The sequence below is a fragment of the Colletes latitarsis genome, chromosome 7 (genome assembly GCF_051014445.1).
Source record: "Colletes latitarsis isolate SP2378_abdomen chromosome 7, iyColLati1, whole genome shotgun sequence".
In the NCBI taxonomy this organism is placed as follows: Eukaryota; Metazoa; Arthropoda; class Insecta; order Hymenoptera; family Colletidae; genus Colletes; species Colletes latitarsis.
Genome location: NC_135140.1, coordinates 12,370,564 through 12,391,448, shown reverse-complemented (window position 1 = coordinate 12,391,448; position 20,885 = coordinate 12,370,564). Strand labels below are relative to the sequence as shown.

At 33.2% G+C, this 20,885-nt stretch overlaps 4 protein-coding genes across 10 annotated transcripts; 2 read left to right on the top strand and 2 right to left on the bottom strand.

Annotated features, from left to right (window-relative positions):
• Positions 1 to 413: 413 nt before the first annotated feature.
• Rpl6 (ribosomal protein L6) lies at positions 414 to 2,057 on the bottom strand. Of its 4 annotated transcripts, none has more exons than XM_076767671.1 (4): positions 1,995 to 2,057; positions 1,255 to 1,458; positions 894 to 1,167; positions 414 to 813 (listed from the first exon to the last, which is right to left on the bottom strand). In XM_076767671.1, exons 2-4 carry the CDS (start codon positions 1,456 to 1,458, stop codon positions 467 to 469), a joined length of 825 nt encoding a protein of 274 aa, XP_076623786.1. In that variant the 5' UTR covers positions 1,995 to 2,057; the 3' UTR covers positions 414 to 466. The 4 variants fall into 4 exon arrangements, with proteins under 4 accessions (XP_076623786.1, XP_076623788.1, XP_076623787.1 ...); XM_076767673.1 differs by lacking the exon at positions 1,995 to 2,057 and adding an exon at positions 1,956 to 1,970; XM_076767672.1 differs by lacking the exon at positions 1,995 to 2,057 and adding an exon at positions 1,816 to 1,839.
• Positions 2,058 to 3,672: 1,615 nt separating this feature from the next.
• Set1 (SET domain containing 1) lies at positions 3,673 to 10,571 on the top strand. Of its 2 annotated transcripts, none has more exons than XM_076769430.1 (10): positions 3,673 to 4,594; positions 5,174 to 6,933; positions 7,015 to 7,290; positions 7,363 to 7,674; positions 7,747 to 8,022; positions 8,128 to 8,762; positions 8,837 to 9,482; positions 9,575 to 9,796; positions 9,880 to 10,137; positions 10,264 to 10,571. In XM_076769430.1, the coding sequence occupies exons 2-10, from the start codon at positions 5,203 to 5,205 to the stop codon at positions 10,435 to 10,437; spliced, it is 4,530 nt and encodes a 1,509-aa protein (XP_076625545.1). In that variant the 5' UTR covers positions 3,673 to 4,594; positions 5,174 to 5,202; the 3' UTR covers positions 10,438 to 10,571. The 2 variants fall into 2 exon arrangements, with proteins under 2 accessions (XP_076625545.1, XP_076625544.1); XM_076769429.1 differs by having other exon boundaries at positions 3,674 to 4,594; positions 5,171 to 6,933.
• A 1,188-nt stretch (positions 10,572 to 11,759) lies between these two features.
• Positions 11,760 to 18,349, bottom strand: Als2 (Amyotrophic lateral sclerosis 2). Of its 3 annotated transcripts, none has more exons than XR_013080037.1 (14): positions 17,701 to 18,349; positions 16,081 to 17,409; positions 15,398 to 15,964; positions 14,945 to 15,314; positions 14,656 to 14,857; positions 14,201 to 14,381; positions 13,946 to 14,112; positions 13,739 to 13,848; positions 13,447 to 13,658; positions 12,772 to 13,326; positions 12,516 to 12,692; positions 12,279 to 12,447; positions 12,034 to 12,212; positions 11,760 to 11,961 (listed from the first exon to the last, which is right to left on the bottom strand). XR_013080037.1 is itself a non-coding variant. In XM_076769426.1 (14 exons), exons 1-14 carry the CDS (start codon positions 18,039 to 18,041, stop codon positions 11,914 to 11,916), a joined length of 4,611 nt encoding a protein of 1,536 aa, XP_076625541.1. In that variant the 5' UTR covers positions 18,042 to 18,349; the 3' UTR covers positions 11,760 to 11,913. The 3 variants fall into 3 exon arrangements, 2 of the variants coding, with proteins under 2 accessions (XP_076625541.1, XP_076625542.1); XM_076769426.1 differs by having other exon boundaries at positions 12,034 to 12,216; XM_076769427.1 differs by having other exon boundaries at positions 12,034 to 12,216; positions 15,398 to 15,688.
• A 577-nt stretch (positions 18,350 to 18,926) lies between these two features.
• On the top strand, positions 18,927 to 20,650 carry Shv (DnaJ heat shock protein family member shriveled). Its single transcript, XM_076769437.1, has 4 exons — positions 18,927 to 19,075; positions 19,430 to 19,814; positions 19,878 to 20,433; positions 20,513 to 20,650. The coding sequence occupies exons 1-4, from the start codon at positions 18,981 to 18,983 to the stop codon at positions 20,575 to 20,577; spliced, it is 1,101 nt and encodes a 366-aa protein (XP_076625552.1). The 5' UTR covers positions 18,927 to 18,980; the 3' UTR covers positions 20,578 to 20,650.
• The last annotated feature ends 235 nt before the right edge of the window (positions 20,651 to 20,885 follow it).

Sequence of the window (20,885 nt, the reverse complement as noted above, 5' to 3'; positions counted from 1 at the left end):
ATTATGAACCTTTGGAGTTTAATATTACAGTGTCGACGCTTGACAACATTCAAAGACACTTTTTCTAATTATTTATATCTAAATATGAAACAATTATTATTTCTCTTAAAATAATCTTAATTCGAAACGCTAAGTCGTATTCTAGTCTGAATTGATAACGTTGATAATGAGAAATATTAATGTATTTATAAAAATACTATTTGTTTAAACAATTATTATCTTCGTTAAACAGTATTAAAGTGGCATGTTCTTATTGGCATTGAGTACAACAGGTATCTGTTTAACGCGTAATCCATCGTACTTAATCCCAGCGAGATTAAAGAACAAATACTTATACATCTATTTGCGGAATTAGACCTTAAAAATTGTTGGGAATTATCGTAATATACCTACTGGTAATATAATAAAATAAATTATATTCAAAATTTCTGTATTTATTATATATTTAGATTCAAATCACAGAAAATTAGAACTTTAATCTGTGTGGATATTGACTGCTTCTTAATCCAAACATTGCTGACAAGTAAGTAAATAGTGTTTTCTTCTCTTTGTTCTTCTTAATAACGGAAATGACAAATTTGTCCACTACTTTTTGATCAGCTTTCCTCTGGTGACTTGCTTTATAATCATCCTTCTTTTTAGTGAAGATATCACCTTCCTCCTTTTTTGCACGTTTCTCGCGTTTCCTTTTGAAATAATCGTCATTTACGTGAGGCGGAAGTTTCAAACCCGAAAGATTAATACTCGTCGACGTAGCAATTACATAGTTTTGACTAACTCTTCGGAGAGGGCAACCATTGATCAAAAACGGACCTGTTTTTAAACCATTCGTATTTAGTTTTCCGTTTCTATCGACAGACAATATTGAGTAATTGTAAGTTCACGCAACCCACCTGTAACTAGAAGCAAACCACTTTTAAGTTGTTTTAAGAGTACAACTCGTTTTCCTTTATGAGCTCCAGCAAGTAAGATACAAATAGTCCCTGGTTTCAAAGAAGGCCTCAAATAACGACGGTGATCGCGAAAACATTTCTTAGCATGATGTACAGTCACAGGATCTGCGGTAGGATAATTAGCACGCCTTTTTTTTAATAGTACGATTCGTTTTTCTCCATTTTTGTCGCCACTGATTTTCTTTTCTACGGTTACTGGCTTCTTAGGTTTAACCTGTTATTAAACATTTATATATATATATATAAATTACACGTAAATAAGAATAGCACCGAACAACATACATAATATTACATAACATACAGTTTTTGGAGTTTTCTCATTAAGAAATTTGTAAATGGCTTTCTTATGGAACATACGGGTACGACTAAATCTGTAAACACCATTTCCTAAATCGTAATTTCGTGGCCTGATTCGACCTTTTTTTCCACCTTTTTTCTTCGAAGAAGCATCTGTCTTCTCCGGAGAATTTACTTTTGTATCCATCGCTTTCTTTGTATCGGTCATCTGCGTAATAAATATAAACTAAATCAATTACGATACAACTACAAATAAATAAAATGATAATTAAACATTTGATTTTAATTTCAATGATATTTATTTTATAGAATAATTATATAAACTTAGTGCATATTGTTATAATCCCTTACTAAGTATTTATTGTTATAATCCCTTACTAAGTATGTTTACCATGTTTCGTAAAGGTTATGTCACATTTTCATTAACTTAAACGTGAATTATAAAGAAATTTACAGAAATAGATAAGAAACTTGGTTAGCATTTTACAAAATTTCATTACGACGTACAATTTAAAAAATATACATCGAAATTATTAAGGAGAACAACGAAATGTCAAATTTTAACCTCTTAAAGTTTCGAGTCCCAGAAATTTAATGAAATTACAACATTGACCAAAAATATGATGTTCTTCTTAAAGAAGAATTACGAAACATGTGAAATTTAACAAAATATATAACTTTCCTTCTAATACAACAAAAGATTACTTCGATAATATTAGATTAATATATCCCATTCCATCTTACCGTAAACCGTGCATATAAAAGAAACTATACCTTAGTTCCATCTATTGGCCAAACTCAAAACTTATGATCATACATCGATACATATATCGACCTTATTCGATACATATTTATAGTATAAAAGATAATATAAAATATTTAAGAATATATTTCTGTTTAATTCAATAAAAGTAACGTCATTGATTAAAAATACACTAACTGAAAATAACAAAGGTGGGAAAGAAATAATTAACACGAACGAATATATCACAAAACTTTCCGATAAAACGACTATAAAACGATACGTAATGCAATTTCTCAAAATACTTTTGTAATGTTTTAAAACGTTTCCTATCAGTTTAAAAGGCTTGATGATTATTGGTGACTTTTCTGTAAAACTACCTTAAATCGGTGAATCAAACAGATTGGTGGAACGATACTGGAAACGTTAGTTGGAAATCCCCAATGTCATTCCGCGAATCGGAAGACTACACCCACGTACATATACCATATAGTCCAAATAAAGCGTTAAAAGCTGATTTCTGAGAAACTAATGAAAATATCGATTCCATTTTTTTAAATTTTAATCAAATGATACCCAGGTTGGTCAATCTAGTAATGTTTAACAAATTCTTTTGGGGGCGACTATTTGGGGGAAAAGGAAGGCCCTCTAGATTCTTTTTAATAAAGCTTAGTATTATTCTTTTGTTATTTGGATAGATCTTATCAAATCAAATATCATTTACTTGAACCATTTCTTTTTTTTCCTGCATAGTCATAGAGTCAAGGTGAAAAATTGAAATTTATTCTACAAATACGTTTGTAGAACAAGTATTCCAAGCTATTTTGATCCTATTTACAAATATACGCTTCTAAGTGGAACATTTTCTCAACGATAGTACGCCTGTTCGATTTCCTACAAAACCACAAATAACTTTAGTATTTACAAGTCATCCAGCGAATAAAATCTTTAAAATGGCCAACTTTGATATGTTATCAGTTTTAGGCGAATACTGTCGTAATTACCGACAGACTGCTATTTTCATTGATTTTTGAAAAAACAACTTGTAACACTTTACACATGTATTTGGTCCATATGATGTACGTTATAGCAACTATTACACTTTATAGTCATTATCATACGCAATATCTTGATATCAATTGTTATAGATAAAAATATATATTCTATTGGAAATTTGGAGTAACTTCAAAATTTACGAATAAATTAGTGAATTTTATAAAGAATAAGTTAAGAACAACAATCGATGAAAAATATATAATTTCCAACTTGTTATTAACACGTATTACTTTTCATTTAATTATGTTAATATATTTGTCCCGACGTAACCGATGTAATCTTATTATTTCAGTGTTAAGTACCGTAGTGATAAATATGTAAACGACGCTATATATAAAATGTTATATTGAAATAAAATATATATTAACATAATTATTGTATCGTTATGAATTTTATTTTAATAAATGCAACTCATTAATAGTTTTGCCCATTACTATATGTACGCGCGCATTAACGCGCTAATTTCTTTAAAGGCAGAAAGTTGATTTGACAACGGAGTGTCTGAAAATTCTCTTAGATCGAAGCCGACCAATGCATGGATTAAATATTACTCGTTGTACGAGTAACATATTCAGCAATTATTTTGCGATACTGCCGTTAGACATTAATTACATTTGCAGACTATTAGTAAATATAGAGAATGCCAGCAGAAGATGCAACGTTCAACTATTCTTTCGACGCTATCGAAATTTGTGAGTCAGGACAGATCAGAAAACGAAAAAAACATGTTGAAACGCATACTTGGTTCAGTCGCCTAATTGGACTTTTGTTTGGAGCATTTTAGGATAACAATATCTCGAAAAAATATCATGCATTTCTTATAGCGAATAAAAAAACTATCCGTCTTCGTTCAAAATGTTCGTAGAATTTGTTTGGTAAAATGGTCAAAAGAACCGTCATGGTCTTTATAACAAGGATGGCGTCATCCGAATGTGTTCGTGTATTTTATCAAAGCTATGAAGTTGTTAAAATTCAGTCAACACATTCTACGTACTAAGCTAAAGTGAAATAAGTTTCACTAAATTAATTTTTTGACGTACCGTTGTTTATACTAGTAATTAATACTCGATAAGAATTAGGAAATTCAGGGCGCAGTGCGTTGTGCTGGCAGTCAAACATTCAGGTAGTTTTGCGCTGGTGTGTCTGAGAGTTAATAGCAAATAAACCTCTATATTTTCAACGAAGAATAAAATGGAATCAAGTAACAAGGCTGATACGTGAATGACGTCCATATAGTGAATACAATATTATAGGAATAAATTGAAAAATTACAGATTTTTGAAAAAACCGGAACGTTTTGTATAAATACTTAAAAGGCTGTGTTTTCCATAAGAAAAACTTCTACTTTATCGGAGTTCATACAAAAGAATTAATATAAAGAACATGTTACAAGGAATTCTTTTTAAGAAATGGTTACTGCTTCGTTTTTTCGAATAAAAGTTCAACCTGAAAACTCTGAAATGTTTGAGGTTATGTTTCGTTAAAACATGAATTTCTCGCATTAACAAACAAACCAACTTATTTGGACAAGAAAAACAAACTGGATGTAAGTTAAAAATGGAAACAGGTTTTTGTTTTATTGTGTATCGCATTTTTTTTATAACAGAAAATATCCTTTGTATCGATATGGTATAGGTTTTGTATATTTTCTGTTAAAAGACACCTCTATGGATTTGTTCCATTACCTTTTGTTAATTTGTTTCTTTCTAACATTTATTTTTAAACTACTTTATAGTTTCTTTACGCTATGTATTAGAATTATATATTATAATTACAGATCAACTTGTACATAATAATGCAATCAATTTGTATTAATTTTAATTAGTTTTCCAAAATGAAGAGACAACCAACAAAATTTTTGATACAGAAAAATCTAATTAATTTTTCTTGCACTGCTTTAAGCATGTCGTTAATGTTGGATGTAGACATTTCTTTAGTTTTGTTTCATATTTGGAAATCAGTGTCTTATGTAAATAATGTACAGGTATTTTAATATTAATTGTAATACGTTACCATGACTCATTTAATACAAGGTATATTAAAATAGAACATTTATACAATGAAATACATTTTGTAATGGTAACATTATCTTATCACTGAATTTTATTTATATCTGTTATAGCAGTTTACATGAATGGATGATGCTTGGAGGCAATGAACGGAATGGAGAGACATGGGCATGGTCATGGACACTCACATGCGCATTCGCATCGTCATCGTCATTCACATGGAAATTTACAAAGCGCATCTCAGAACTCAAATCAATCGTCGAAACATAGCCACACCCATGTAACACACATACAGAAAGACACAACTGCTGTACAAACATCTCAGAAACCAAGAAATTACAAGCTGCTAGTTGATCCGTTTTTAGTCAAAGGTGCAACAAAGTTATACAGATACGATGGAATGGTCCCAGGAGATCCGACTTATCCTGAAGTTCAACCTCGAGATCCCAGGTCACAGTTAACAAGAATTTGGACTCGTTTGGAACAGCTTGACTTGCCTGTACCTAGATTCAAAATTGACTCTAATTATTGCGGCGAACCACCTCCGCTCGAAGTAACGTTTTGTCATTTAAATGATAATATAGATAAAACTTTTTTAACGGATATGGTTCAAAAATTTGGAGTTGTAGAAGAACTTATCGTTTATTATCATCCTTTAACTAACAAACATCTCGGAATCGCGAGAGTTGTATTTGAAAGTACGAAAGCTTCAAAAGCATGCGTAGAAAAATTAAACAATACGTCTGTGATGGGCAAAGTCTTAAGAGTGTTCCTCGACGCATTCGGAGAAGAGTGTAAAAAGATCTATGATGAATTGACTGTAGAAAAGAAGGCAGAAAAGAAAATCGAAAAGGAGGTAAAATCTGAAAATGACCAAGAGAAACAAACACCGATCGAAAAAATTATTACCGAAGAACGTGATGATTTCAGAAGTAATAAAAAAATGGTGTCGAATATAGAGAAATCGAGAGATACGTACGTAGAAAACTCAAGATACAGCAAATATAGAGATTACCCTACTCCTAGTGGCAGTACTGGAAGCGATTTAGGCTATGGTACTGCGCCCAGTGAATTAAATTATTCTAACAATTATTCTCAAAATTCTACTCCAGCCACAAATTATGATTTTTATTATAGCAGCTATCATCATCAACCATCGAATAATTATTTAGCAAATATGCCCCAAAATGTAACGCAAAATCTCTCAATTCAACAGAATTCAAGTATATGGTGGGGAAACAATACAGGGTCAACAGGTTACGCATCGTCTTCTATGTGGCCTGTACAACATGGAACTAACATAGATAATCCTAATTCTAACATGATTCCGATTACGAAGGCTTCTAATGTAAAAATGCATCACACACCTAAAAAAGAAAAAGAGAAAGAGAATCAAAGCGTTACAAAAATCTCGTCAGGAGATTCACCGATAGAGACGCGTAAAACGTTAGACTTGGATACCAGAATTGCTATGTTATTGAAAGATAAAGCCGGAGGAATGGCGCCGCCCTTCTTGCAATTTGGTAGCGATTCTGAAGATGAAAAGAAGTCTGTCAATGCAGATAACGAAATGCTTTCAGAACCACCGAGTCCTTTTCTGTCTCATGAAACGTACAAATCGTGTTTTGAGAAAATGAGGGAAAGGAATAAGGAACGTTGGAAAATACATGAGAATAGCCTCAATCAGTTTTCCGTTGACGAAGAATTAGGTAGCGTTATAAGTTCGAGCGAAGATGAAGCGTTATTGGGAAGTTATAGCCCTGCACCGGACGATATTGAACCAGAACCACCAAAAGAGCCACCGCCTCCGCCTCCACCCGACGATGATAGAATGTCGTTAAGTCCGTTAAGTTCAGGAGATGAGAAAATCGAGGAGGTGATTATATTAATAAATAATATAATGTATATAATTTCATATTATTACAAGTATGAAGTATTTTGCAATTTAAATGCACAGGTTATTGCTCAAGCGGAACCTACGAGTCAGTTATATCCAGGAGCTGGTTATCCTGGACATCTAACCCATTATCCCAACAGTGATATGTACCATTGGCCACGACCAGCACAATATCCATATCCTTACGGAACAACATACTTACAGAGTCATTACCAACCTAATACTACATCATTTTCCGGAGCAGTAGGAAACCATCAAGGGGCAAATTATTATCCATCTTTTCAATCGCGACTTCACGCCATGGCTAATCACAATATTACAAAAGATAATCCACAGGTATATGTTTCTATTTTTACATACATGCATAAATGCTACATTGGAGCTATTGAATAACTATTAAAAATTTAGGGTCCTACTATTAATGGAGTATTGAACAGAGTTGTAAATGAATTAAAGCAAATTTTGAAAAAGGATTTTAATAAGAAAATGATAGAGAATACTGCGTTCAAACTGTTTGAAGTATGGTGGGACGAAAAGAAATCTGAGAAAAGTCAAAATCAAGGAGGATATAATACCATTGTTAATAACGGTAATAAAGAGGAAGGATCGAAACCTCAAGGAATATCACTGCTTTTGGAGCAGACAACTCCGCTTGGATTTAATTACGATGGATTTGGTTTGGGAATTAGAGCTAGTATGCCAAAGATGCCTTCTTTCAGGGTAATTTTTCTATGATGCACCTTTGTTTTTGCTAATATTTTTATCAACGTACGTTAATAATTTATATTACAGCGCAAAAATAAAGCTCCTAGCCCATTGCCACAAGACGAAGATAGCCGTCAGTCTGATCATGGCGATACTGAAATCATAGAAAGCGATAGCGACCTTGACTTAACATCGGTACAAAAGGTTAAAAGGCCGATTACTTCTCTTCCAAGTATTTCTTCGTCGTCTTCATCGTCATCGTCAAACGATAGCAGTAGTGACGAATTGAGTTGCATCGAATCTTCCAGCAGTTCGAACGATAGTTCCGACGAAGAAGTATGTTCTGGCAATTTTGAAGACGAGGTATATATTAGATTCATTACAAATATCTTTTTTTTTTTTTATTAATATACTGTATGCAACATTATTTCGCGTTTACAATACATAAAAATAATCTTTTATTTTTAGCAAGACACGGACAGTCGTATGTCGGATCAACGTCCCTTGGCTTGCAATAGCGAAGATCCCGATATTTTAACGGAACTTGCAATACAAAGGTCGCTAGATTGTCCAACTCCAACTGGTAGAGAGACGCCAATACCGAATATTAAAATAAAAGACGTGAATTCAAATGAATTTTCGCAATTTGAAAGTGAAGCTAATTCTGTGCCGTCTCCGTTAAGATACGAGAGTGACAAAGAAGACGTTGGAAAGGCAAACAAAAACTCTGTCAATGAAGAACATTTTGAAACACCTAGAACAATGAGTGTAGACGTAAAAGTGAAAAATGTGCAGGACGAAACAGAAAGTGAAGTAAAAAGTACATTTGCTTCGGTAGTACCAGTAAAACAAGAGCCTCGTGACATGCAAAAAATGGAAAATTCTGCAGCAGAAGCTTTAATAACATTAGCTGGACAAGATAATATTATAAGACATAGGAGTCCGGGACCTTTACAACCAAATATTATTAGAGCTCTGCAAACTATGTCTGCTAAGTACATTAACGACGAACCCATATTGAAAGAATCGGAAAAGATTGAAATGTTTAGCGAAATACCTACTACCGATTCAGAGGAGGAAAGCTTAGAAATCAGAAGATTAAGGTTTGTAAAATCACATTATCTTGTAATTATATAAAAGACACAGGAAGTTACTTACGTTATTTTGCGTTTATTAGGTACCAAGCTGAAGCTGATCTTCGATTAAATGGTCAGCAAAGCCCGAGTTCGCCCGGTTCGCAAGCTTCGCAAGTTTACATGGAACATTCTTATTCATTACCGCCATCACAACCAGAAATAACAGAATTTGTAGTTCGTGCGCCGCCGGCACAAATAAAACCCGTCAAAATTAAATCTTCGAAAATTATAAAATTGGCCAAGAGCAAAGATAAAACCCACAAAGTAGAAAAACGGAAATATAATAAATACACGAAAATACATAGTCATCAAAATCACGAAGGAGAGAAGGAAAATATTCAAAATGAATTCGTTTATGAAAAATACTCTCAACAAGTTGTTCAAGAACCAACGGTCACATACAAAGAACGTGATCTTATGTCAGAAATGGCTATTTTGTACGAATTTTTAACTAGAGGTATAGATGCAGAAGATGTGGAATATTTAAGACGAAGTTACGAAGCTTTATTAGCGGATGATAGTCAAGGTTATTGGCTAAACGATACGCATTGGGTCGATCACCCTGCTACAGATATTCCAAGCCCTGCAAAACGAAGAAAAAGGGATGAACTTAGATTACACACCAGTGGAAGTGCAAGAACAGAAGGATATTATAAAGTTGATGTACGAGAAAAAGCTAAACACAAGGTATAATTTTCTTTATGTTAACTAAATTCTTTTTTAATTATACATTGTCAATGGGTATATTATATATTTTCGTTTCAAACTGTTTCTTATAGCATCATTACGCGCAAAGTATACAACGCAGTAACGATGTTGAAGATAGTAATGGTCCTTATGCCGGAGGTGATGGAACAATAAATGGTCCCAAAAATAATTCTAAAGCGTTAACTGGTAAAATGCAAGCTCTATCACGCGAAGCCCGAAGTAATCAACGTCGATTATTAACAGCTTTCGGTATTGACACTGACAGTGATCTTCTTAAATTCAATCAATTGAAAGTAAGATTTATTCACTCGCCAATACTACAATATATTTAAGTATACGCCTATAAATATTTTATCATGTTTTTTTATCCTTATAGTTCAGAAAAAAACAGTTGAAATTTGCTAAATCCGGTATTCACGATTGGGGTTTATTTGCTATGGAACCAATTGCAGCCGACGAAATGGTCATTGAATATGTTGGCCAAATGGTTAGGCCAGTTGTTGCTGATTTAAGAGAATCTCAATACGAAGCTACCGGTATCGGTAGTTCTTATCTTTTCCGTATTGATTTAGATACAATTATTGATGCAACCAAGTGTGGCAATTTAGCACGATTTATTAATCATAGCTGCAATGTGAGTATTATAATAAAATTTATATTTTCAGTGTTATTCTATTTTTACCTGATCGGGTTTCAAATAAATAGGCATACGTAATGTTATTTTAGTAAAAATGATTCATTCTTTCTCCTATTTTTTCAGCCAAATTGTTATGCAAAAGTAATTACAATCGAAAGCCAAAAGAAAATTGTAATCTATAGTAAACAACCAATAGGAGTTAATGAGGAAATTACGTATGATTATAAATTTCCATTGGAGGATGACAAAATTCCTTGCCTATGTGGAGCTCCTCAATGTCGGGGTACCCTGAATTGAAGCGTTCATAAAAATATATTGTTCATCCTTTTTTCCTGTCTTCTACACTTCATCATACCCTACTCATATTTTTGTAAATATTTCCCCATGTAAACATTTTATAAAATGCAATGGAAAATGCTAAATTATGTTAATATGTGCTCCTTTCTTTATCTAACATCCTTCCCATTACTACAATATATCAAATATCTAAGTAATTTCGGCAACCCTTATATTTATAATTTACAATTGTTTTTGTATAACTTAAGATTTTATTCTCATATTATGTTTCTGTTAAAAATAAAATAATTTGTTGAAAGATAGAAATTATGTCAATCGATATGATAGTGTCCAAGAAAATTTTACTTTTCTAATCGAATTATTTACGTATAAATTGTACATACAGGAATGTTTTCCAGTAAATTCTATACAGCAAATGTATTATGCTTATTTGTAAATGAGATACATTCACTAAAAATGAAACTCTTGTAAGTTACATTACGTTATACTTAAAGTTTGGCACATTTTATTCATGAATAACTAATAAAAATTTGTAATTTATTCGTAAATTAATTTCGCTTTACGTTTTATTTCTAAATTAGAATCTATTGGCAGCGATATCCAGTCAAATTAAATCGATATCCAGGCAAGCGAAGAAATGTGTAAAGGCCAGTTTACCAATAAATCTAAAAATTTCATTTGCTATACGTGAATAAAATTTGCCCAACTCTAATTATACTAGCAATATTATTTTATAAATTTTAGTATCGTTGTGGTCAGATTTGGCATAATTGAGTGCATCGATGGCGACACTAGTAACGACGAATTTCCTTAGCGTTTAACGGAATGGTGGAGAAAGCCGACATACCTACCGCACGAGCCACATGTTACGCCAGGTCAGCACTTCACGCAACTTCGAGAAATCGATAAAGAACGTGAATGGGAGCCTCTCCTTCTCGCTCTTGAACAGCTGAAGTTCGTCCTCGCGTCAATGGCACGCAATTTCGAATCTCGACTGCCCAGGCATTTTTACGTTTCGAGCTATTATAGGCACATACATATAAGCAAAGTTCATACGAATGAAAAATTTACACGTCCTACGACCCCCTGATCATGTTTTCACTATTGAAAAAGGCGAAATTTTTTTTATTATTTTTACAAATGAGCATATGTATATATGTATATTTGATATATTGTAACGGATAGAATAAAGATATAGCGAGCGTGCGAGCGAGAGTGAGAGAACGTAGCTTTAAATCCAAACAAGAAAGAAAATTGTAGGCAAACACAATAAATTTGATAATAACGATTATATACTTTAACAGATATTAACATGTGTAAATTATACTACTTTTAATTAAATATTCCGAAGTACATTTTTGTGACATCCTGAATGTTATCGTGTTTTTAAAATTTATTAGAATAAGAGCTAGTAGAATTTGTTCCTCCACTCATAATAGTTTTACTTATTTACAAACTATACAATACTATTAACTTTTAATCGCCCACGTTAATTTTCTCCTGCAATATTTGATAGTAACACGCCTAGAAAAAAAGACATACTGTACAATCTTTTGATTTTTACAGCTTTTCTTTTAGTAAAAGTAATTATCTGACCTTAAGAGTGGTGAACATAATTCCATATTCTCCGTTTTGTAGATAAGGTTCCATAAAGTCTTCAATAAAATGTATTTCGCTGCCTAGTTGTAACACGCTGGCGCGTACGACAACGAAACAAAAAACTGGAAATAGCTCGTCCATTGTCCACAGGTATGCTGAACCCAATTGTTTCTGAACTATCTGATATAAACAAGATGTAGTAATGTAATAAGAAGATAAGAAAATAAATAATAAAGGCTTACTTGCGTCATTTGTTCAAACGTATTTCTAACCACCAACAACTTCTCTAATGGAGAAAACGTGGTTTTCAACTGTTGCAACATCTCTATCGCATCGTTAAAATACGGTTCGCTTTGGTACTGCAATCCATTTTCATTTAAATTAATTAAATTTGCGTTTTTCCAGAATTTTCTACAACATCACTAATTAGTTTATATACGAACATAACAATTTCTGTTTTTATTAGCAAAACTGCTTACTGATCGATACCCAGAAAAGTCATTAACGTTATATCGGGTTGCTTGTTCCATTTCATTAATCGTTCCCAATAAGCATCGTCTTCCTTCTTATTATATAAAGCATATAGTACAAACAGCGTCGAATATACACGAGGTAGTAATATTGGGTAGAGTATCCCCGAAGCGCTTATAACTTGGCTAACAAAGTGATTTTAAAGAAGCATATTATTACAATGATATAGATATGAACAAGTAATTAATCGAAATCTAAGCATACCATTCTTCTTCATTTTCTGCTTCCAATACATACTCTTTCTCACATCGCGGTAATTCCGGAAACAATAAAGTAACTATTTCATACATTCTTGAGATAATACTATGAAGTTCAGACACAGCGTGACTGAGTAGCAAAGGATGAACTCTAACACCGCCGTAAGTGCCTATGTATACAACTACAATTTCTGTTAAAAAGCAGCCTAATGGATGATGCGTGTTTTCGAAAGCTTTCATTAAATATTTATGAATTTCGTTATAACTTCGAATATTGAGTTTCTCTTTCCCATAACAAGGAATTTTATCCAACTCGTCAATAAATTCGTCCTCCTTTACTTTGTTGATTAAAGTATTCGAAAGATTTTTTTGTGGTAATGTCTTTTGTCTAGACTTTGTTATTATGCTGGCAACGTTTTGCCATGCGCGTTGTGTTTCTAGAAACTTGTCGTTCGCATTAGTACTTTTTGAACCTGGTTCAGGCACACCAAGTTGCTGATAACACTGTCTAAATATGGCTTTCCATTTTTGATCCGGCGATACACAAAGCTTCCCAAACGATCTGTACCAAATGAGAAGAAATTATCTAATAAGGGGAGACTACAGACGTTACAGTAACAAAATTAATAGTCTTCTTTTGTAAATACATATGCAAACAATTTTTAATCAATAAATTACTTACGTTGGCTTCGGATTAAATTGTACATTTTCACCTGCTTTATTCATGTGTAGAGTTGCAATAACTTTTATTCCCTCGTTCCATACTCCATTCATATTACCTTCTAATCGATCGCCGCTTGGAAACACTAACGTTCCTTTCCCGTAAAAAATACCAGCTGATTTAAATTCACCCTCATAGTGGGTACCATCCTCAAACACCATAACACCGTGACCCTTTATTTAAACACAATATATACATTAATTTCTTTTTTTAATTTCTATTACGAAAATTTGGAAAATGTTTAATTATCTACCGTTAAAACATCTTGCATAAAAACCCCTTCATAGTAAATACCATCTAAAGTAACAATTAAGCCACAACCATGTTTCATGCCGTTATTCCAAGATCCCAAATATTTTTCACCTATGATAATATATTATTCAATTTAATAGGTTTTTAATCGTATTATGATAAAAATGTATATGTACGATTTACTCTGAACGATATCACGTAACTATACCTGTCATAATATCGTCCATAATTCCGTAGCCTTGTTTCACACCTGCTACCCATTCCCCAATATAAACAGATGCTACAGATGCCATGAAATGACCTTCTTTCTTAATACCATGACCATGCGGCAATCTATCTTTGAAATATCCCTCGTAAAAGTCTCCATTATTATATCTAAAATATATTAGATTTCACGTTTAATGCCATTCTATATATGTATAGTTTAATAATTTAAATTTTTATGTTCAATTAAAATACTAACTTCATTGTTCCATATCCATTTTGTTGGCCATCTTTCCATTGTCCTTCGTACACTCCCTGTGATGGAATTTCCATTTTACCATTTCCATGAATAATACCTTTGTGGAACTGTCCTGTATATATACGACCATCGGGCCATTCCAATTTTCCAGAACCGTGTGGCTTACCATTCAACCATCGTCCTACATATATTCAAACTAACATAAATGATGTTTCTTATATACACACGAGGTAATTCGTAGTATGATTGGAAAAAAACAATTCCCAAAGAAAAAGTATTTGAAAATTTTGTTAATAAGAAAATTGAATTTGAAAGCATACACTCTCATAGATATTTTAATATATTTATTTTTCCATAACACATTATTCTATCCACGAAATTAATAATTATCGCAAACCATGAAACACAATAGAAAATTTGGAATTACACAGTAATGTCATCAATGACTTACGAACCGGTATACTTCGCATCTTTGAAAACACTGTGCTTTGTGAAAGTAAAGGAGCTAAGACGTACTATTGGTGATACGTGTCCAATAATTCTTTGTAGGCTACTTTTAATAGCATTTTGTAAAGCATGTAACCATTCGTTACGCTCAGAAGCTGTTGGAGTGTACAATACAAACGTATCTTCCGGCGCTATTATTGACATAGCATTCTGAAACATAAATGCATAAGAAATTATATTACGAGCTGCTTATCGACGTGTACTGGTTTAATCGATATACGATTTTATTTAACATACTTGTACTGTTTCAGAATCTGGTAAAACCTCTACCCATAAGGTTTGAAGTGGGTGAACTGTATGGAAAGTTCCAGTAACATGAATAAATATATCGGTTAACAAAACAAACCAATGAGTAGAAAACCTTCCAGAATGAAGTATCGATATAGGATGCGTTCGCGATTCTCTTATAAGTCTTCTGTTAGGAGATCTCAACAATTCTCCTAATTTTCCAGAACTTTCCCAAAATAACTTGGTAGTTACAGCCTCTTTCTGTCGCTTCTCCTGTACGTCGCATATCTGTTCCCATTTTATCAGGGCTTCTTGCAATCGTTCTACGCCCATTCTTGTACCATTGCACTTTATCAAATTCAAAATTATATTTTTATATCTATATAAATACGTAATTTTTGTTATTCCATAAACAAGGAAATAGTAATCGGATATATAAGGTTTACATTTTCAAATATTTACCTGTCTAACTTATGCAACGGATGCTGCAATGCCATAGCAATAATAAATTCATTATTAACTTTCTTAGTTTCATTACTTTTTAATTTGTTTGTAAATAAATTCGTGATAATTTGGGGCACTTCAATTATTTTTGCAATATACGTAAATCCACTCAGAGAAATGATATCGCATATTGCGTTTAAATAATATTTATACACAGTGATATACTCCTCAACGTTAGCAACAACCGTCACTTCGTACGATTCGCCAATGTGATTGAAATAGTCCCATAAACTAATGACGTTTAATACACTGAAACTCAATAATTCTGTATAATATTGACATAACGTTTCGTAAACATTTGATTCTTGCATAGCACCACCCTTTTTTTGGAATGGTTTAATTAAATGTTGATAAACGATCAGTATCTCTTCCAAGAATATTTGATCGCTTACTAAATTTTCAGAAATGTTTATTTCGGTTTCGTTTATCACAGAACAACAACTGTACTCGCCAGAACTAAAAATATGCTGCGAACTGCATTCGTTGCTTGTTTCAATGTCGAGATGGTACATTTCTCCAATTTTACTAAAACCATAATAAACAGTTTCTGTCAGTAAGTATCATTGTTTAATTTCTTATTTACGTATTGCATAAATAAGAAACCAAACAATAACACTGAATTTTATAACTCAATTATTTACCTAGACTTCCCAATAAAATATAGACCATGATGCATCATGATTAAACTATGAAAACTACCAGCTGCCACATCTTTAGCCCTCTCATTTTGAGTCAATTTTGTGGTAAACCATTGAGGTGCACTTTCATATGCCTTGGGTTCCAACGTTACCTGCTTATGATTATTTCTTCCCCAAGTAAAGACCCTTCCATCTAATGTTAAGGCAAGTATATGAAATGCACCGCAAGATATTTTTCTAAGTCCAGTATTACTGAGCTTTGCTACCAGAGTAGGTCGTGAGCGTACAATAATATCTCCTGTTCCTAACTGCCCATATTGGATGTCACCCCATGTCCATAGTTCGGTAGATAAGATACTGCTGCCAGTTCGCGTTAATACATTGATTCTTTCATTTAAACCTTGCTGAGATAATTCGTGCTCGGAAGAGCCAGTACTCGACGACCATGGAAATTCCTCGCAACGTAAACTCAATGCCAAACTAGTGGCAGTAGGTTTCAACCATTCTTCCCCTTGTTCATCCAAATGTTCGCTATTATCGTCTTTGAAATCATTAATATCTGAGCTTCCGCTTATATGTCTTGATAATGTAACAACTTTATCCCCCACATTTTTCACTCTCTTATACACCAAATTAGCTACATTGGATACATTTTGCTTGATCAGTTGAGTTGGTTTCTCAACATTTTCCAAGGACACCTCCTCATCTTCCTTAACACTTCCATAAGATGAGACCCACGATAATTGCCTAGTTACAAACTGTTTTGCAGCTTCTGTATTTAGAAAAATAACATTTTTCTTTTCCTCTTTATCAGTATCTGTAGGATTAGTACACTCTTCTTCGTTTCCACTTATCTTAGAAGCTTGCTCTTGCTTAACAACATTTGCAGGTGAAACATCGTGCTCTTTACTACTAATTGATAAAGAACTAATGGAAGTGGTCGAATGATCTTCACTGAATTGCTGTATATGAAGTCCTGTTGGGCATGTATCTGATGATGTTAAACTTGTAGGATGTACTAATATTGCATTGAGACATTGAGGACACGAATTAACAAAGACTTCTTCCTCTAACTCTTTTTCGCTATCAGTATCATCATTTATATTCTTTGTTGCTTTTCTTACGACAACTACATTAAAATTAGAACCACATGCAACAGCAAACACAGTTCTGCCTTCAAAAAATTTAACTTTCTTAGGCTCTAAACTATTGATATCTATTTGTGATTGATTTCCACTGGCCCAAAGCTGTCCATTTTCTGTCACAAATAGCATTGCATGATCGTTAGCATCTACAGATTTTACTTTAAGAATTTCGCTCTCCTGTTTATATCTGTAAACATACAACTTGATATAATGAATAAAAATTTATAGCCAAAAGTATAAGTCAAAAAAGAATATAAGATAATATTACAAGATGAAGTTTTCATTTTTTAGTAAAAGAAACTTGGAAGGTAAAGTTTAGTGTATAATTACATTTATAGTTACAAAATATATAAAATGAAACACGTGAACACAAATTTGATTGTGTGAACAAATGTCTATGTAAGTTGAGAAAACATAAATCAGAGTATGACTGTACCAGAATTGAACATTAATATAAATGCAGTAATTATAAACCTACCCATGATTACAATATTTAATTTCCTCTTTTAGAATAATTGTATCTACTACACTCATATCCTGAGGATTTATTTTCAAAACATGTCCATTATTATCTACAATAAATAAATGCTCCGAATTGGATGCTATGTCGACCACATCGAATTGAGCTCTTTTGAAAACTAACGACAAAGGACTATCCTCTAGAAACAATACCTCTCCATGATATAAATTATTAGAGGTAGTTGCTACGAAAATATGATCATTAATGGTAACCAATTTGCAAATAATGCCATTGGGTTTGTCACCAAAGGTGTATGACAATTTATCAACACCCCTCCATAAATGCATATGTCTCTCCATTTTGTAAGATATATGTTAGATAAATTAGTTCGCATAACCTACAGATATTTTATGAGAAAGTGGTTTTAGCTGATAACACTTTCGTCATGTGATTTGCAATTGAATTTCGTTCAATGATCTTTCTTGTAAAAATACTCGAGGGAATTTACATACTGACATGATGAAACAAATAATTTCCTTATTACAGTCCTAACTGCTTGTTCGTCAACACTATCATGAACTAATGATTAATACATATCTCCTCTTCGATGCTATTGCCCGTATCAGCTGTCATGTTTTTTTTTTTTGGCCAAACTATATGCATACTGTACTCCACTGACTTGACATTTGAAGTCCCATGGTAGGAATGCGAGAAAAGTAGAGGGGATACACGTATTTCCACGACCATAGAACCCTAGTTCGCTATTCGTCGCGGCAGTTACACACACATGTGGACTGCCTGAGAGCAAGGGAGCGAGATAGATGAATGGACGGTCCGACTCCTCTTGCCCCTGTATCGTCCCGCGGTACTTCAAGTCAGCGGAGCACAGTACACAAGTAAACGTGTTTGTACTTTTAATCACAAGTCAAATACAGCGACAAGAAGCTATTGTCGATTCGACTTAAAGGTACTTTACAAGAAATTTTGTGTCGTAATTTATCTGGTTTCCAGAAAAGTTTCTGTTATTTTTTGAGTAAAAAAGTAACGAAACATATTTTTGTCTTAAGATTAATTTATATGGATTTTGTAAAGTAAATTTACCCTTTTGTTTTGAAGTACGTGATCTCGTTAGTCAAATAATGCATATTTCACTTTTTTTACCGCCATATTTATCAACGACGAATCGTAATGTCGTAGGAGTTGCATACGAATGCGCCTAAATGATCGTTTTTCGTCGATTAAAACCGTTTCAATTGAATTCGTTGCACCAATCAGCAGCACCCACGATTTAAGCACCAATGTTTGTTGTACCGTCTGCTAGAATGGCAGCGATAAAATTAATTTTGTCTTTGTTCATAAATTTAACAGTGTATGTTTTACTAACTGTGGCAGGGTAAGTAAAAGAAAACTCATTTTTTCATAATCTGTTTATCGTATACTGCGGAAATAGGTTTATTTTACAATAACTTTATAACCTCCTGTTCTGTAAGTTGTGCTCGAAGTTATCAGTACGATGAATTACGTGTAATGAATTTTGTGAAAAAATAATCAGTTTTGTAAACGTTTTCATTAAGTACATTTTATCTTTCCTTCTTTTCTTTATTATTTAAAGAACGTTTTGTCGCGATAACGTATATTGCAAACAATAAATAGTATACTGTTTGAATCGTTGAAACTTTTATATCTTCAATTTGGATTGTTTGTAATTTGTAGTTAAGAATAAACAACACATACAATGTCCTTGCAGAAGGGACTTTTATGCCATCCTAGGCATACCACCAACAGCGAGCCAGCATGCAATAAAAAAAGCATATAGAAAACTGGCAAAGGAACTACATCCTGATAAAAATAAAGATGACCCAAGTGCTTCACAAAAATTCCAAGATTTAGGTGCAGCTTACGAAGTTCTTTCAGATAATGAGAAAAGAGAAATGTATGATAGATGCGGAGAAGAATGTCTTAAAAGAGACGGCATGATGAATAATGCAGATCCGTTTGCCAGTTTCTTTGGAGATTTTAGTTTTCATTTTGGTGGAGAGTCTCAACAACAGCATGAAACACCCAAAGGCTCGAATATTATAATGGATTTAATGGTCACCTTAGAAGAATTATACAGTGGAAATTTCATAGAGGTGAGATTTCGTGTTTCATTGAATTAATAACACACATTTGAATGTCATGTGTTTGTTTTTCAGATCACAAGAAATAAACCAGTCATGAAACCAGCTAAAGGAACAAGGAAATGTAATTGTAGACAAGAATTGGTTACTCGCAATTTAGGAAATGGAAGATTTCAAATGATGCACCAATCTGTGTGTTCAGTGTGTGCAAATGTTGAATTCGTTACTGAAGAACGGGTATTAGAGGTTGAAGTGGAGGCTGGTATGGTAGATGGGCAAGAAACAAAATTTATAGCAGAAGGTGAACCGCATTTGGATGGAGATCCCGGAGATCTAATTTTGAAAATACGAACGCAGCCGCATCCAATTTTCGAAAGAATTGGTGACGACCTCTATACAAATGTTACTATATCTATGCAGGATGCCCTGATAGGCTTTAAAATGGACATAGAACATTTAGATGGCCACAAAGTAAATATTCAGAGGGACAAAATCACAAAACCGGGAACTCGTATTCGAAAGAAAGGAGAAGGAATGCCTAACTATGATAATAATAATCTCCATGGTACTCTACATATCACGTTTAACGTTGCATTCCCTGATACAGAATTTACGAATACGCAAAAAGAAGGTAAGTAGCTACAATACACAATTCTTTACGCCACGACGGTGTGTAGTCTACTAATCGATTGTCTATTGATCTATTTCAGAAATAAAAAACCTATTACAACAGGATTCGATAAATCGAATTTATAACGGAATAAGGAGAATCTAGGAACTTTAAGTGCAATGTATATACAAAGTGACACTATAAAATGTGCGTATAATTGAAGTGCATGCGTCGATGACTTTGAGCGTGTTTCTATACCAAGTTGTGTTTTTGCTTCCTTGAAATATCATGGGTACCAACGAGCTTGGTAGCCAGGTGTTAGGTCAGTTAAATGGAATATATGTAGCATGATGTAGTAACCATTACATGTACACATACTTCCTGTTTGATTATAAGAGACTGGTCAAGTATGTTATCGCCAATTACTTAGATGGATGTCAGAAATGTTTGAATACTTTATTTAACAAAGTAAG

Coding starts and splice junctions, on each gene's coding strand:
- Rpl6 (XM_076767670.1), bottom strand. Junction 1,168..1,254: donor ATGAGAAAACTCCAAAAACT/GTATGTTATGTA, acceptor GTTTAATAACAG/GTTAAACCTAAGAAGCCAGT. Junction 814..893: donor TGGTTTGCTTCTAGTTACAG/GTGGGTTGCGTG, acceptor GTTTAAAAACAG/GTCCGTTTTTGATCAATGGT.
- Set1 (XM_076769430.1), top strand. CDS start 5,203: ATGAACGGAATGGAGAGACATGGGCATGGTCATGGACACTCACATGCG. Junction 7,291..7,362: donor TTACAAAAGATAATCCACAG/GTATATGTTTCT, acceptor TTAAAAATTTAG/GGTCCTACTATTAATGGAGT. Junction 10,138..10,263: donor TTATTAATCATAGCTGCAAT/GTGAGTATTATA, acceptor CTATTTTTTCAG/CCAAATTGTTATGCAAAAGT.
- Als2 (XM_076769426.1), bottom strand. CDS start 18,041: ATGGAGAGACATATGCATTTATGGAGGGGTGTTGATAAATTGTCATAC. Junction 15,965..16,080: donor TATTTTATTGGGAAGTCTAG/GTAAATAATTGA, acceptor TTATGGTTTTAG/TAAAATTGGAGAAATGTACC. Junction 14,382..14,655: donor CAAAGATGCGAAGTATACCG/GTTCGTAAGTCA, acceptor GAATATATGTAG/GACGATGGTTGAATGGTAAG.
- Shv (XM_076769437.1), top strand. CDS start 18,981: ATGTTTGTTGTACCGTCTGCTAGAATGGCAGCGATAAAATTAATTTTG. Junction 19,076..19,429: donor GTTTTACTAACTGTGGCAGG/GTAAGTAAAAGA, acceptor ATGTCCTTGCAG/AAGGGACTTTTATGCCATCC. Junction 19,815..19,877: donor ACAGTGGAAATTTCATAGAG/GTGAGATTTCGT, acceptor TTTGTTTTTCAG/ATCACAAGAAATAAACCAGT.